Source organism: Sebastes fasciatus, chromosome 13 (assembly GCF_043250625.1).
Source record: "Sebastes fasciatus isolate fSebFas1 chromosome 13, fSebFas1.pri, whole genome shotgun sequence".
Taxonomy (NCBI): domain Eukaryota; kingdom Metazoa; phylum Chordata; class Actinopteri; order Perciformes; family Sebastidae; genus Sebastes; species Sebastes fasciatus.
In genome coordinates this window covers 14,913,473-14,930,184 of record NC_133807.1, presented here as the reverse complement: position 1 = coordinate 14,930,184, position 16,712 = coordinate 14,913,473, and the positions used below count along the sequence as shown (strand labels likewise).

The 16,712-nt window shown below is 39.8% G+C and overlaps 1 protein-coding gene across 3 annotated transcripts; it reads right to left on the bottom strand.

Moving 5' to 3' along the window:
* Positions 1-1,483: 1,483 nt before the first annotated feature.
* tnnt1 (troponin T type 1 (skeletal, slow)) lies at positions 1,484-10,497 on the bottom strand. 3 transcript variants are annotated; one of them, XM_074655699.1, is made up of 11 exons: positions 10,490-10,497; positions 7,824-7,842; positions 5,755-5,778; positions 5,562-5,622; positions 5,192-5,308; positions 4,318-4,395; positions 3,724-3,837; positions 3,513-3,622; positions 2,934-3,024; positions 1,853-1,893; positions 1,484-1,740 (listed from the first exon to the last, which is right to left on the bottom strand). In XM_074655699.1, exons 5-11 carry the CDS (start codon positions 5,288-5,290, stop codon positions 1,695-1,697), a joined length of 579 nt encoding a protein of 192 aa, XP_074511800.1. In that variant the 5' UTR covers positions 5,291-5,308; positions 5,562-5,622; positions 5,755-5,778; positions 7,824-7,842; positions 10,490-10,497; the 3' UTR covers positions 1,484-1,694. The 3 variants fall into 3 exon arrangements, with proteins under 3 accessions (XP_074511800.1, XP_074511801.1, XP_074511799.1); XM_074655700.1 differs by lacking the exon at positions 7,824-7,842 and having other exon boundaries at positions 5,755-5,776; XM_074655698.1 differs by lacking the exons at positions 7,824-7,842; positions 10,490-10,497 and adding an exon at positions 6,235-6,708 and having other exon boundaries at positions 5,755-5,776.
* Positions 10,498-16,712: the final 6,215 nt, after the last annotated feature.

The window sequence follows — 16,712 nt, the reverse complement described above, 5'->3', positions numbered from 1 at the left end:
ATGTTTCTCATTGACTTCTATACAATCAAACTTGCATCCGCATATAAGAAGGGGATGTAGTCACCCATTGGTTTGTGGACTGCCATTTTGAAGCCTCGAGTTCGACATTTTGGCAGTCGCCATCTTTGTTTTTGGCCGTCGCCGTCTTGTTTTTTTTGCAACCAGAAGTACCATGAGAAGGTGGAGCTAAATACAACCAAACTGATTAAGACATTTTGAGGCGACCAAAATATTACAATTAGCTTTCATGAACTGAAAACACACTGTGAAAGGGTTCAAGTTGTAAGACAAAAACACTAGCCACACCCTAAAGCATACCCTCTTTTATGGTCTATTTGACTCTAAATGGGACCATAATTTACTAAATGAGCATCATGCTGTATTGAAGAAGACTTGAAACTAGCGATTGAGACCATAAACTCAAGACTCAAAGACTTCTATACAATCAATGGCTATTAGAAAGAATGCAAGTTTAAGGCACTTCAGCATTGGTTTCACTTTTCAGACAGGAGGTAGCCCACTGATTACAACACACACAGAGGGAGAGTGACTTCATTCTCTGCTCAGGTAGACATTACTCCACTATATCTTTACATAATAGTTTGCTGCTATATTAATGATGTGAATATCGAATTTAGCAAGTGATGAGTACCCAATTTTGACCCAGAAGATTTTTAGGGTGTGAAATCCCCCAACTAATGGGTTTCCAGTTTCATCAGGATGCAATAACAGCATTTACCCACCTGAGGGAGTTCTTTACTGCATTTTTAGACTGTTATTGACAGCACTGCAGGCATTACTCAACTTGGTTACTGGTATGTAACGTGTATGTGGCAGTGCATCTACTGAAACTTCTGGACTCATGGCGTCCCCCTTTTTTAAGCTTCCCCCCACCTAGATGGTAGTTACATTTGTAGAACTAAAAACCCAACTTTAATACTTGGGTCAATTACCTTCATCATATTGTAAACTATGTAGAGTTGCTAAGTTGGGTATTAACTGCATAGCCACATTATTATTGATATTGCACAACAGAGAGCCACCTACAAGACACAGGTCACGTCCCCATCTCTACACATCGTGCTCATGCCTCCATACTCTCTGTTATCTTTTCATATCGTTGGCACTGTGATGGCAGAGTACGCTCAACTTGTTTCATGAGGTGAGATTAACTCTGATAAACCTGAAATCCCACGCTAACGATACAAGCCTCATATCCACTTTCCCTCTCATCATGGGTGTTGTGCAACCGTAGAGCACACAGTTCATTTTGGGGGTGCAACACAACAACACCAGCAAAGAGAAGAGCACTGTACTTTTGAATAAGTCTGGCTCAGACACACACGCCTTATTCAGAGGCTATACAAAGAGGTGGTATTAAATGGTAATCTTTGTATCATGGCCTCTAAAGCTAGGGTTGATAGTGCTGTTCAAAAACATTTTTGTACTGCAACTAAAAACAGATCAGTGACCAATTTTGGGGTTGTGATCTACACAACAACTCCAAACTGAGTGTGTGTCGTTTTATTATCAATACATCTTGTCAAGAAACATTCAATATATTTCACACACACAGAAAAAGGCCTACAGAGCAGCTCTGGCACTAGAAGACCATGGAGAGGAAATGTGTGATTCCTCTATTTCTATACTGCCTCCACTTTTTGTTATCAATGTGTTTTCTTCTTTGCCCTCCTTTACTTCCAGCGACCGCCCACCTTCCCTTTGCCATGAATCTTTTTGCTGTAACAGGGAGAGAGGAGGAACGAGAAGGAAAGTAAGAAAGGATGTAACGGGGATTGTCAGAACAGAAGAACAGTAGTTTATCATATTTTGTAGAAAAGTAAGTACTCACAATTTCTGAGCATGTTGGATTCTGTTCAGCAGCACGATGATCTGCAGGAGGCAAACAAAAGGAATTTAGAGGTAACAGGGAGAAATTAAAATCATTATGAAAGAGGCCACTACAACTGATTATTTTCATGATCACTTTTTGAATATTTATATAATTGTTTAGTCTATAAAATTTCCACATCCCAAGAAAACATCTTGAAAAAAAATGTAAATCAGTTTTCAAGATTTTTGTGGAATGATTTGGCAACATGCAGCATAATTACTCTAGAGTTACGGTGTAATCTTTTGTACTAACGTTGTACCAGTACAGTAAGTACCAATACATATACGTAAGTATTGGGCAACAATTTGAGATCTTACAAAGAACTTATACTGCAGTTATTATTTAACTAATGGGTACTCATTCTATTGTTACAGGGTAATCTGAATGTTTAGGAGGACATGTATTATCAAAACAATCCAAATGGCTGAAAAGTTTGATACTTACTAGCTTGTCGGGGAGGAGGCTAAATAACAATCCAAACAGCACTAAATTTTGGCAAGGAAAAACTAGCATGGCCATTTTCAAAGGGATCCCTTGACCTCTGACCTCAAGATATGTGAATGAAAATGGGTTCCACTCTATACCCACGAGTCTGCCATGTTATGATTTGATCATATTTTTTTATGCTAAATGCAGTACCTGTGAGGGTTTCTGGACAATATTTGTCATTGTTTTGTGTTGTTAATTGATTTCAAATAATAATAAATATATACATACATTTGCATAAATCAGCATATTTTTCCACTCCCATGTTGATAAGAGTATTAAATACTTGACAAATCTCCCTTTAAGGAACATTTTGAACTGCTAAAAAAAAATGTGCGATTCATTTGCGATTAATCGTGATTAACTATGGACAATCATGCGATTAATTGTGATTAAATATTTTAATTGATGGACACCTCTAAATCCAACGCATCGTTGGTAAAATATATATACACCTAATGGTGTGTGTGCTTCATAACTAGTAACTAGCGTGCACTTGGGGCCTGTCATAATAGCGTGCACTGGGGCCTGTCACAAGCTGCTGCAGTAGTACCTCATATTTCTGGTGCTTCATGTACTCCATATATTCAAACTTGTCAGACTCCAGCTGGTAGATGCAGTTCCACATCTCCTGGGCCTGTTGCCTTGGAAACACAAAGACAACATTTTTAAAGGATTTGGACACTTATTTCATTAAAGAGGACCTATTGTGCTCATTTTCAGGTGCACAATCTCCTCCCTACCTCTCCCCCCTCTCTCCCAAAAAGCCCAGTCTGCTCTGATTGGTCAGCTGGCCCACTGTTGTGATTGGTCAAACGAACCAAACTCTTTGGACTCTGCTCCAGCTCCGCTCTAACTGGCTTTGTTTGACGGCGTACCAAACTAGCCGCTAGACAGGTGCTATGCAAATGTGTTACTTGGTGACATCACCACGTTACGGAAGAAAAGGCGGCACTTCAAGCAAAGCGTTTCAGGCAGGTCAGGAGCAGTGTTTCTGTGGGGGAGAGTAACTCCTTGGTGTGGACTTTCGGCTTTGCAACTTTTCAGACCGTTTAAATGTACAAAAAACGATATAACACAAAGCAAAATAGGTTCTCTAATGTTTTTGACAATACAATTGGAGGAAACTCACTTGAGCGCATCCTCCCTCATGTTGTCGATATCTAGCGGCTCCCGTCGCTCACCCAGAGTCTTCCTCTTGATCTCTCTGCCTGTCAGACGCTTGCCCCTCCTCGTCTCTGCCTGGGACAGAACACACACAGTCCACAGTCAACCTCTGTATCGTCATCATCATCTCTTCATCATCGCTGTTATCATAATCTCTATTGAGAGTAACAGCAGACCTTGGCCAGAAAGCCTCCAAAGTTCGCTCCAATGCCAGACAGCACTTTCTTCTTCTTGAGATCATCATCAGCCTTCCTCTTGGCTTCCTCTTCCTCTTTTCTGTGGCGTTCCTCCTGACAGACGAAGAAGGATGGAGTGATGAAGGAGCAAGAAAAAACATGTTTACTTATTTTTTCTCTTTTTCTCTTCTTTTTTTTTCATTTATTTTTCTCTCTTTATAAGTTATTGTCCTAATTATTTTTCTCGCCTTTCTTTTTTTTTTATTGTTTATCTTTCCTTCATGCAACTAAATGTATTCTGTAACGTGTGACCCTATGGATGGGTGGGTGGGTAGGGAGGGGGATAGGGAAGGGAATTTGGACTTAACTCTGTAAACAGATCTGATGAATGACATCTATTTTGTTTGATTTATACATGTTATGTATCTATTATTTTTGTGGGATAAAAATCTTTGAAAATCAATAAAACATATTTACAAAAAAAACATGTTTACAGGGTCAAATTGTATTGTTGTGGCCCTGAAGAGGAGATTTTATGCTGTGTTGTATTGAACAGCTTTTTATACATTTTACAAATAAACAGTGGTTTGTTACCGTAATCCTGTTCTGTCTGTCCTTCTCCTTCTCCGCTCTCACCCTCTGGATCTCAGCTCTCTCTGACCGACGATTCTCCTGATGGAAAGTAAAGCAAAGAAGCCGTAAAACGTTTTAGTGCCATTTATTAAATATGAAAAATACATGAAATCATATTACAGAGGGGACTTTAATCTTGTATCTACTTATTTTTTTAACTCATTCAAAGATAACTGCCAAAAGCGTTTTCATTATATAGCAACATCCATCCCTCACATTCATACTGTGCAACAGTGGTGGAAGAAGTATTCAGATCCTTTACTTAAGTCAAGGTACCAATACAACAACGTAGAAATACTCCATTACAAGTAAAGGTCCTGCATTTAATATTCAACTTAAAAGTACAATAGTATCATCAGCAAAATGCACTTTTAAAGTGTAAAATGTATGGCACCTGTGACTGATATATTATTATAGATGACATTATTATCCCCTACCTAGGGCCCCTCCAAAGGGTAAGAAAAAAATCTGAGGGGTTGTGAGATGACTATTGGGGTAGCAAAGAAGAAGATTTTCTGCAATACACATTTGTGTTCTTTTTTTTTTTTCTGTAAAACATTGGACGTTTTGGGGTGTTGAACAGTTACTTAAATGAAACCATAAGACATAAGAAGTCTAGAGTGGAAATGTGTCTTTGGTGGAACTGATAATAACTCATAGACAGCTGCAACATGACAACAAGGAGCCCAGACTATACACTGTAAGGGAGGACAAGCCAAAAAGGTGGGGTACCTCTAGTGGTTTCATAACTGTAATTTTGGTTCGGATCACACTGAAAAGTCTGAAAGGCCGGACCAAACGAGGTAGGTGTGAAAGGGCCCTTAAGTGAACTTACAATTCGGTCCTTGAGGCCGATGAGTTCTTCCTCATCCTTCTTCCTCTGATCAAAGTGGACATCAATCAGAGTATGCAGCTCCAGTAAGTCCTTCTCCATACGCTTTCTGTGGATGTCCTGGTGGAAAAAGGGAGTGTTTATTTCCACATGGTCATCGCTATAGAAGTCAATGTGGCTGTGAAGCTGCGTCTTTTTTGTCAGAAGGATGCTAAGTTGATGAAGTCTACAGTACTCCAGTGAACTTTGTATTAAACCTAGGAACAGTTAAATAACCAGCATCAAGGGAGCATAAAGATATGATGAAGTACGGTACATGTCCACCAGGAAGAAAATTAAACTGATCTGGTTTGATCCCCTTTTCACAACTTACATCAAAGTCCACCCGGTCCCCCTCAGGAATCTTTGGAGGGGCAAGTTGAGGCACCAGAGGTCTAAAGACAAAAAGGGAGCAGAACATGACAGTTTTGAGAGTGTCTGAAAAGATCAAAATAAGATTGAGGGAATGGGACATTTTTGAAAAAAGAACCACTGCAAACAAACATAATACAATAATGTGAACATACTTGGGTTTGGGGCGCTCCTCCTCTGTTAACAAAGAGATAAAGACAAGCAAAAATAATGATTATATGAGTGAATATATAATTTTTTCCCCCCAAAACATGTGGAAAGACGATTTGAAAATCTGAAAGTTGTTAACAAAGTTATTAATGTGACTGAAAGCACAGCAAGCAAGCATGGGACTGAGGCAATTGAGCAGTTTTTTTATTAGTTATAATAAAATAAAAGTGCAAGGATATCATTTTTATATGACAAACACTTTCCTGACCAATCCAGGGTTACATTGGACGTTTACACAGTCTAATTTTGACCACATTTATTAGGACAATCTTAAATGGTTTCAGAAAAAAATCCAATGGCTGTAGAATTTTTTTAAATGTTAGATAAGTAATTTGAGATGAAAACAAAAAAAGAAGAAGTCTCATTTAGAGGAGAAATCGAGACTATAAACCCCTTTAGGGAACCACACGTCTACTATTTCTCACCTTCCTCCGGGGCTTCTTGATCTGACGGACCAGCCACATGAAGACAGAATGAAAGATGGGAGGAGGGTAACAAAAATAACACATGGAGCGACAAAGGAGTCATTAATGATGGGTGGAAAGTACACATGAGGAAAGCAAGGGAATAGGAAAGGTTAGTGAGCGAGAAAGGAAGGATGGGATGATGAACGAGAGTAAGGAAGGAAGCAAGGAAAAACAGGTATATGTACATATGAAAATGTAGGGGGAAAAAAGTGGGAAAGATGGAAGGTAGCAAAGAGAGTCAAGAGGTGAATGAAGTATAAGACATGAAGACGTAAAGAACCAAAGGAAGGAAAGAGGAAATCCAGACACCAGGAGATCAAGAGGCAAAAATGAAAAAGGAAAGGAAAAACAAAGTGACAAATCAAAGATAGGGGGGGAGAACATGAGGAGATAAGGAGGGAAGAGGTGGGGAATGATTGAAAGAAGTCCTGAGTTAATATCTGATACTGCACAGGCAGCAAGCTTAAAGAAATAGTTGGACATTTGGGAAATGCTAAGAGTAGGATGACCATATCTTAGCGACTGCCAGCAGCCGGTTAGCTTAGCTTAGCACAAAGACTGGAAACAGAGGGAAACAACTAGCCTGGCTCTGTCCAAAGGTTACAAAATCCGTCTACCAGCTGCTGGCTGTAGCTTCACATTTACCATTAAAGGTCCTGTATGTAGGATTTAGGGGAATCGATTGGTAGAATTGGAATATAATATTTATTAATATGTTTTCATTAGTGTTTAATCACCTGACACTAAGAATTGCTGTGTTTTTGCTAGCTTAGAATGAGTTCTTCAGATCTATGGAGCGGGTCCTCTTCATGGAGTCCGCAATGTTCCACCTCCATGTAGCTACAGAGGCCCAGAAAGGACAAACTAGTTTGACTCTAGAGAGGGTCTTTTGTGTTTTTATGTTACCTGAAAGCCACCGTAGTTCTTTGACACACTTGGAAAGGTAGGGGTGAGCGGAGGGATATTCAGCTGGTTGCAATCTGAAACCTCACTGCTAGATGCCACTAAATCCTACACACTGTACCTTTAATACATGAGAGTGGTATCAATCTTCTCATCCCTCTGCTAGATAGTAAATAAGTGTATTTCCCACAATGTTTAACTATTGCTTTAAAACTATCATTTCTCATCATGCATTGAGAGCCACACTGGAACTAATAGAGTTCAACAGTGACCGCCTACTTTTTGAACAGTTCTCGTTCTGAAAGTAAATTTTCCATTAATTTACTACATTGACGTTTCAGAAAATCCTTATGTAAAGAGTTTAAAGAATGGGACCAAGCCAACCAGATACGGAATTAATCGTAACCATGAAACATTTTATTTGGAGCAATTTTGATCTATTAGGACAATCTTAAATGTTCTCTAAAAACGACCACATTTCTCCATAGGGAAAAGCTCAAGTCCAATGGCTGTAGATAATTTCGATATGTTAGATAAGTAATTTGAGGTAAAAGTAGTCTGAATTGTGGTGCTGAGCTTGAGGGGAAAGTCGAGACTTTAACCCCTTTAGGGAACCACACGTCTACTATTTCTCACCTTCCTCTTCCTCCGGGGCTTCTTGTTCTGACGGACCAGCCACATGAAGACAGAATGAAAGATGGGAGGAGGGTAAGAAAAATAACACATGGAGCAACAAAGGAGTCATTAATGATGGGTGGAAAATACACATGAGGAAAGCAAGGGAATAGGAAAGGTCAGGGAGAGGGAGCAAGGAAGAAAGGATGGGATGAGGAACAGGAGTACGGAAGGAAGAATGGAACGAAAAACAGGTGAAAATGTAGGAAAAAAGTGGGAAAGATGGAAGGCAGCAAAGAGAGTCAAGAGGTGAATGAAGTATAAGACATGAACATGTAAAGAACCAAAGGAAGGAAAGAGGAAAACCAGACACCAGGAGATCAAGAGGCAAAAATTAAAAAAGGGAAGGGAAAAACAAAGTGACAAATCAAAGATAGGGGGGGAGAACATGAGGAGATACGGAGGGAAGAGGTGTGGAATGATTGAAAGAAGTCCCAAGTTAATATCTGATACTGCACAAGCAGCAAGCTTATAGAAATAGTTGGACATTTTGGAAAATATGCTGATTCACATTTTGCTAAAAGTAGGGTAGTAAGCGTATTTCCAACAATGCTTAACTATTGCTTTAAAACTGTTATTTCCCATCATGCATTGAGAGCCACACCATTCACTGGCGCTAATAGAGCTCAACAGTGACCGCCCACTTTTTGAACGGCTCCGGTTCCAGAAGTGAATTTCCCATCCATTAACTCCATTGACATTTCAGAAAATCCTGATAGAGTTTTAAGCATGGAACCAAGCCAGCCAACTACGAGATAAAAAGTGACCATAAAACATTTGATTCAAAGCAAAAAAAAGTGGTAAAAGGAAAAAAAGCAAAGGCAAATGGCAACTCGACGCCTCTGGAAATTTCTGAAAAACGTTTAAATTAACTGTTGTTGATTTAAAATGGAGACAGAATCAGCAACTAAATGGCTTATTTCTCACCACAAACACATTTTGGTGTTTATATCTATTTTCATAATATAAGAGAACGTTTCCAAATGAGCCACCATGTTGGCCCAGCTTGAAATCCAAGGGCAGACCATGGAGCAGCCTGTTCACACAAAAAGGCGTATAAATGCCACGATAATGCGCAAGGCTTGTAGTGTGCAATAAGTACGCCTTTTGTGATTTCTGCGTCTTTTGTACGCCATGTATCCGGTACTGGCTGCAATGTAAACGCGTCCGCGTATCAATGCTACGGTAAGAGTTAGTGACGTAGTATAAAATGCGAAGAGAAGACCACTTATGGTGGGCAGGTGGATGGGCCATACTTTTTTTAAGCCCAACCATGACGTTTCCCTGACCCTTACTAAGTGGTTTTCTTGCCTAAACCTAATTGCGGACGTTTGCGTGGCTTACAAATAAAATGCAAAAACGCTGAAATGGGTAGTCATGACACACGGAATGTCCATGTAATGTCGTGGTATTTATACGCCTTCCAATGAGACTTGGTTGACGAGTATGTAGTTGTGGGTGGTGTAGTACTTCTCCATGACATTGTGAATAAGACATGTCCTTCCTATAACAAGGTTGATATCATGCAGACTTGGGGCTTCTACAGGTGCATACCATTTTTTCACAATCTCGTAGCTCATGGTAGGTCTACCTTGGATGGTTCCGACATTATGGCTAATAATCAAAATCCTTGATTCAGAATATGAATGGCGATTTTCACTTCCAGAAAAGCACTGTTGAGCTCTATATGTACCACCCACTGTGGCTGCAGGGAAATGTAGTTTTGTGGAACATTCTGTGAACATTCATTACTACATAATGCACATATGGATAATTGTGTACATGCTGATGTGGAAATAGCAGAAATATACAGTTTTACTGATATAAACATTTCTCTGAGGTAGAATTAATCTCGTTGGTTGAGTTAAACCTTAATGGGCGGGGGCCAAAGAATCACAATCTAGCCATCTGGCACACCTTCCAAGACCATATGCCTAATGGTCATGAATGCATAGAAAACCATTGCCAGTCAACTATCTGTAGATATATTTTGCCCTAATGTGTGCTTTAAAACATAGTGACAAGGTTTAAGTCCTCCGAGGACTTTTTGTAGAACTAAAACTTGCATCTGGTATGTGCATGGGTATAATTACGAATGTCAGAACACATGCAATGGTTGCAGCTGTAGAAATGAATAATTGTTTTAAAGGTGAAACATGTTCAAAAACAGAAGTTGCATACCAGTATGTTATTGCTATCATCTTGGACTGGTCACTTTACATTAGGCAAACTCCAAAAGTTAGCCAAGACAGCTGTAACTTTCTGATATCTTTAAGACCTGAAGCCAATTTACTCCACTGAAAATGTAAAGCTAAACGGAAAAGGGGCAGGAAGCATTCTATAATCTCATACATTTACACAGCAGACACAAAGCTATAGCATTTGGCTGGAGATGTGTTTCTGGTCACGTCATACATGTAAGTTCAGAATTCACTCTCCTTTTAGCTTTGTTTTGGTCTCCACCATTCCTAGTTCTAAATAAACGAGTCGGTGAACAAATCTTTTGAACGAATCTTTTAACTGAAGTGATTCTAGTGATTCATTACGCTGAAAAGAGCTGCTTTGCCGATCACTAATAAATGGTGTCAAATGGTGTCTCAAAGTGTGAGTGATGATGGGCATGCTGTCACCGTACCTTGGTACTGCTCTGATGGTCCGACCCAGCATGGTGTCAGCCAATGGGAAAGCAGGATAGAGGGGAAGATGATAGGTCAGAGTTAATACATAATCATAACACAGTATAAAGAAGAAGAGATGGAACAATTGCTTGGCTGTTCTTCAGACATGTATCTCTTTAAGACATTTTGCCATAATCGCAACCTTTTTAATCTGTTTACATTTTTTGTATTCAACACATTTGACCAAACCAGTTTTTATCTCCAGACTTGCTATACGACAGGCAGCTGTCCTGTTTGTCTGCTTTGCATTCTGGGAGTCTTCCTGACCTTACCTCCTCCATCCTCTTCTGCCGGCTCCTCCTGCAGCTCGGGCTCAGCCTCCTGCTCCTCTTCGGCCTCTGAAAGAAAAGAGACCCAGAGAAATTAATATAATATCATGTCTCATAAAAAGCTTCATTGATGTTGTTCATTGTGTTTGCGCAAGACACAAAATGTGTGACAAATATGGATACTGAACTCACCCTGCTCCCTAGAGTGGTGAGGAAAAGGAACAGAGAAACATATTTATCAGTGAACGTCACAGGGATGCATTCACACAGAAATAGACAACTGATGGATGCTGCTCTACTCACTCGTACTCCTCTTCTACATCTGACATGGCTGCAATTAAGAGAAAAAAAATTACAAATCAAGAAGATCATGAATGAGTCAGTAGAAAGAACCATCTGAAGTAAAAGCAACCTACCAACCAACATATTTACGTTTGTTATTAGGCAGTGACCTCTAGTGGCCGTAGCATTTATGACAGGAAAGGAGGAAGTCAGGTGACGTATTATGAACAAGCCTCCAGGAAGAGCGCTGGTCGTTGATGCCAATTTTCGTAGTGGCAAAACGGCGGTACTTCAACTTCCGTGTCCGTCACGTGATGCCATTGGGCCCAAAAATATTGGGAAAGAGACGTCTGTCACTCAGCAGATATTTTTTTTTTACGTAACTCAACTCCCCAGTATGAACACTCTAATAGTCCTTATTTAAATCATTAGGTCCTAAAAGTTGTAAAACGCATTAATAACTGAATCCAGAGTTATTTCCCTTCCCTTCCTGTGAATGAGACCCAGACCGAGGCTGGAGCGAAGGCTGGGAGGCGGAGTTAGCAAGCCGTGACGACAGCATGATGTTGGGACCCCTTGACCGAGTCATGTGACCGATCGGACGCTACTGGATGCGGATGGTCGACGGAAGAGCCAGGTACTTTTCCAGGAAGTCGAGCCATTATGGCATCATGCGCCACTGAGCAACGTTCATTGGAATGAACAGGGCCCCGCCTCCAACGCTGTAAGTTAACTTACGTAACGTACTTAACTTACATCACGTAAAAGTTATGTAACAAACTTACTTATTTTAATCAAAACCACAACCTTTTCCTAAACCCATCCAAGTAGTTTTGTTGCCTAAACCTAACCAAACTGTGACCATTACATTCAGGTATGACGGGGTGTCGATCTCCTTCCGGTAAGGGCACTTTTTGGGGTTATTTTAAGGTAGATTTTGTTTGTTATGTTGCTGTAGGCTACTTTGTATCTAAGAAGTTGCCTTGAAGTTGTAGTTTTACAGACTACAACGTAATAGGGGTGTTTAGTAACATTATAAATTATTATAAAAAAGACACTGGGTTTCTAGATAAAGAATATTTCATACCATACCAGGTGTTTCTAAAATACTGAGCAGTGACGTAAATGCAGGCTTGGCTGTGCATAAGTAAATGAGGTAGTCATCATTGCTAAATCACAGGTGGCCAAAGTCTCTATATTCTCCTGTGATTAATCACTTTGGTGATAGAAAAACACACAAGCAGCGAGAGACACAATGCACACTGACATGGTTTTGGCTATAAATTGTCCCTCTGAGCTGCCATTGTCCTGACATAAAGCCGCGCACAGACAGAAGCACACAGTGGGTGTGTGCAGAGTGACACCTTCCTGGCAGGGGGACGCGGGGAGATTGATGGAGCGTCAACAGGTGAGAATGTGACAAGTGTTAAACGCAGAAAGACCAGGGGAGATAGAGTTTCTCTCACTTTCTAGTTTCCGCCCCTTTTCTCTCTACCCTTTTGTCCTCACTCACCCTCTTCCCCTCTGTCCTTTTTTTCTGACAAATAAGATGAGATTATTTACTTAGAAAAACACTGTATATTAGTGTTGAAAGAATCTGTAACTACTCATCTCAAAAAATAACAGGCATTCATAACAAGTGTACTGAAACCGAAAGCTGCAGTAGGCTGAATGTTTTTGGCATCATTGGGCAAAAATTCCATAATAACATTTATAGCAGCATATTGTAATTCAAGTGTTCTGAGAGAAAACTAGACTTCTGCACCTCGTCTGGCTCTGTTTTCAGGCTTTAACAAATCTAACCGTGACGGGAGACTTTGGCCAATCACAGGTCATTTCAGAGAGAGAGCGTTCCTATTGGCTGTTCATTCAATCACTCGCAATCTCTGCTGATCAAATATGAATTCATATTCTCTTACTGTAATGCCTATTTCTCACCTCAAATGTTTTCAGAAACATTTTGTCGTGTACTGTTTAGCTGTAAAATGAGAAAGTTTGCTCCGGTTGGTGGGCGGTGCTTGGTATTTCCTCAACTGATCTCAACATAGCTGCCGGGTCACAAACTTTCTCATTTTACAGCTATTCAGTACACTACAAGATGTTTCTGAAAACATTTGAGGCGAGAAATAGGCATTACAGTAACAGAATATTGATTTATATTTCATCAGCGCTGCCTAGTTTGACCGTTTGATCGTAGTTTGCGAGTGATTGACAGCTGCTCAGAGACGGCAAGACTCCAGCTCGGCTCTGATTGGTTGTTTTCCTCTGGTCAGAATATAGTGTTTTATAAAAATAACTTGTTTTAATCATACTTGCTCTAATCTTGCCTACTGCTGCTTTAACATCTCCATCTTAACAAGTGGCTTCACAGTTTGACATAATCACTGAGCAACTGACGAGCGACTGAAGGGAATCTGTCATCAGTTTGGCTTGAGTGCTTTGACACAGCTCAAAGGTCACTTTCACTCCATTACGTGCACTGTGTTAGACATTATGACATTATTCAAAATCTCAAACAACGAAACGGTTGTTTCAAGAGGCTGTTTCTGTTCAAATCTGATTTCAAACAAACAGAAACTTAATTAGACATCCCCATTTCCCTCATGCCCTCCCATCTTCTCCTCCGCTCTCTCTATTTCTCTGTCATCAGGAAGGATTTATAGTTGCCCTGTCACTGTGCGCTTGAATTCTTTGAGGTGGTAACTGTCGTCAAAAGCTCTGCCCTATCTGTTGACGTGCCCATTGTGGTGCCAGACCCAACAGCAGTCCTTTCAACTGCATACCAATAAGGCTCCAATCTTCCATGCGCTGTTATTAATCCTCTCTCTGTTTCCGTTGATACAGAGCGAGGTCTATAGCAACCAGTTGAAGCCTTCCCAGTTTTTAAATTCAATTTCAAAATGGTTTACCGGATGGTTCAGCAAAAAACAGGAGATTAGAATCTTAAAGAGATATTTTGACATTTTGGAAAATACACTTATTCTCTTTATTGCTGAGAGTTAAATGAGAAGATTGATACCACTTTAATAAAGAGATACAGTCAGCAGCAGCTGGCCAGCTTAGTTTAGCATAAAGACTGGAAACGGGTTAGGCTCAGCTAGGCTCTGTCCAACATGCTCCAGAAAGTAAGAAATAGTTTGGCTCATAACCCCCAATAAAGCACAAATTGCTTTTTTTGCTTCTGTTTTTCTATGGATTAGAGCAGCTAATCAATATTTTTATAATACAAATGTATCAAATGTGAATGTGAGAGGGTTCGCAGTGATGGACCGAGAGAATTATCACCTGGATCTGCAGCTTCCCTCGGCTTATCAGAGCTTTATAGTGAGTTTAAACTCATTATTAAGCTGCTCGCAACTGTTTTGGTTCACTCTCACAGCGTTGTTTTTGACTATAGCAGGAAGCTGTTTTCATCATAAAAAAAAAAGAGCTCTGATAAACCTACCGTACCTGCTCAGCACCAAACGGCCAGCAGAAACAGCTAACGACTAGCTGGTGAACATATGGAGCAATTAGCAGCTAAAGAGCCAGATATTTCCCTCATGGTGGAGACCAAAACCAGAGCTAAAGGAGAGTGAATATTGGGCTTACATTCATCAGGTGGACAGAAACACAACTCCAAATAAATGATAATGTTGCTCCGTAACGGCATCCGGCTGGATGTGTAAATAATAGGGTTGTCAAAGTTAACGTGATAATAACGCGTTAATACAAATTTGTTTTAACCCCACTAATTTCTTTAACACATTAACACAACTTATGATTTTTAGGTTGTAACAGGCTGTTTTAAAGCTAGAGTGAAGATACTGGCATCATATGAAACTAGAAAACCTACGGAATTCAATGGCATACTGTATAAATTCAGTGGTATACCATATCATATTAGATTATCGTGAAGGAGGCTAAATAACGTTCCAAACTTATGCAAAATTTTGGCGAGGAAAAACTGGCATGTTCAAAGGGCTCCCTTGACTTCTGACCTCAAGATATGTGAATGAAAATGGATTCTATGGGTACCCACAAGTCTCTCCTTTACAGACATGCCCACTTTATGATAATCACATGCAGTTTGGGGCAAGTCATAGTCAAGTCAGCACACTGACAGCTGTTGTTGCCTGTTGGACTTGAGTTTGCCATGTTATGATTTGAGCATATTCTTTATACTAAATGCAGTACCTGTGACGGTTTCTGGACAATGTTTGTCATTGTTTTGTGTTGTTAATTGATTTCCAAAATTAAATATATACATACATTTGCATAAAGCAAACATATTTGCCGACTCCCATGTTGATAAGAGTATTAAATACTTGGCAAATCTCCCTTTAAGGTACATTTTGAACAGATAAAAAAATGTGCGATACATTTGCAACTATGGACAATCATGCGATTAATCGCGATTAAATATTTGAATCAATTGACAGCCCTAGTAAATAAGCAAGTGTTTGCTAACAAGTTCGCAACTTAATAGTTATATCAGTATTCTGTTCACAATTTGTTTCCACAAGTGGCCAAAAAAACAGTTACTGCAGGTTGAAACAAACAAGATGATGTGTTGATTAGAGAGCCTTATAGGAGCCAGACTAGGCTTTTATTTTTTTGTACAAATACGTGAGTGCTGGTATGTGATCTTCTCATCTAACTCGCAGCAAAATAACAAATAAAAATGTTTTCTATCCCAAAATGTTGGACTGCTTCTTCAAGAAAGAAAATAGTATGATTTTGATATTAAATATGTATCTTATTATATCTATTTGATATATACTAACAGCAGAGCAATACACTTAGGGACACAAATGGGAAAGTTTATCATAAGAATCACTTGGAGTTTAGTGCCTTGCTCAACGGCTCTTCAGTGTAATTTTAAATGGAGAGGGAAGGCCTTACTTAACAGGTATGCGAAGGTAAGACCTATGAATAAGTACATGATGGATCGAGAGACGCACAGAGGATGACAGATGGATGAATGAGAGGTTCACATTTCAATATCTCTGTCGGGACAGTCGGAAACTGCCTGTTTGGAGCTAAATGGAGAAAAAGAGGGGGAGACCGGGGGATGAGCAAACCAGAGGATTTGGGAGAGGAGTCAAGTTCCATCGGACAAAAGGCTCAGGCATTAGTAGGGTTAATTTTAGTCAAGGGCAATGTGTGTTGTGGTGGTGGTGGGGGAGGGGTGTATTGGAAAGTGTTAGTCAGAATTGGTTTTAAGTTGTGTAATGTCTTTTTATCACTTAGAAAAACAATAGGGAAAATAGACACTATATTGCTTGATATAAAATCGATTTAGAAATGACTCAGCATGTTTTTAAAGGTGTGGTCTGATGAAAATAACATGCCGAGTCATTTCCAAATAGATTTTCTTTTCTATCTAGATGACAAATAGGGAACTTGACTCTGACCTGAACTATAGCCACTGTGAATGTCCTGCATAGACACGTCACAAACTGCACAGACTACATTAGTGTATGCAGACACCTGTTTATTACTCCCTGGAGTGCTAAAGTTAGCTAGCCTGACCTCAGGCTTTTAGCATTTGTGAATGTGGTTGGCAGTGAAAGGAACAATGTGAAGGGTGGTAGGTTATACACACACACATACACATATACATATACAGTACTCATGAAAGCCTTAT

Coding starts and splice junctions, on each gene's coding strand:
- tnnt1 (XM_074655698.1), bottom strand. CDS start 6,463: ATGTACATATACCTGTTTTTCCTTGCTTCCTTCCTTACTCTCGTTCAT. Junction 5,623..5,754: donor GAGGAGCGCCCCAAACCCAA/GTATGTTCACAT, acceptor TTTTGTCTTTAG/ACCTCTGGTGCCTCAACTTG. Junction 3,025..3,512: donor ATGAGGGAGGATGCGCTCAA/GTGAGTTTCCTC, acceptor TGTGTTTCCAAG/GCAACAGGCCCAGGAGATGT.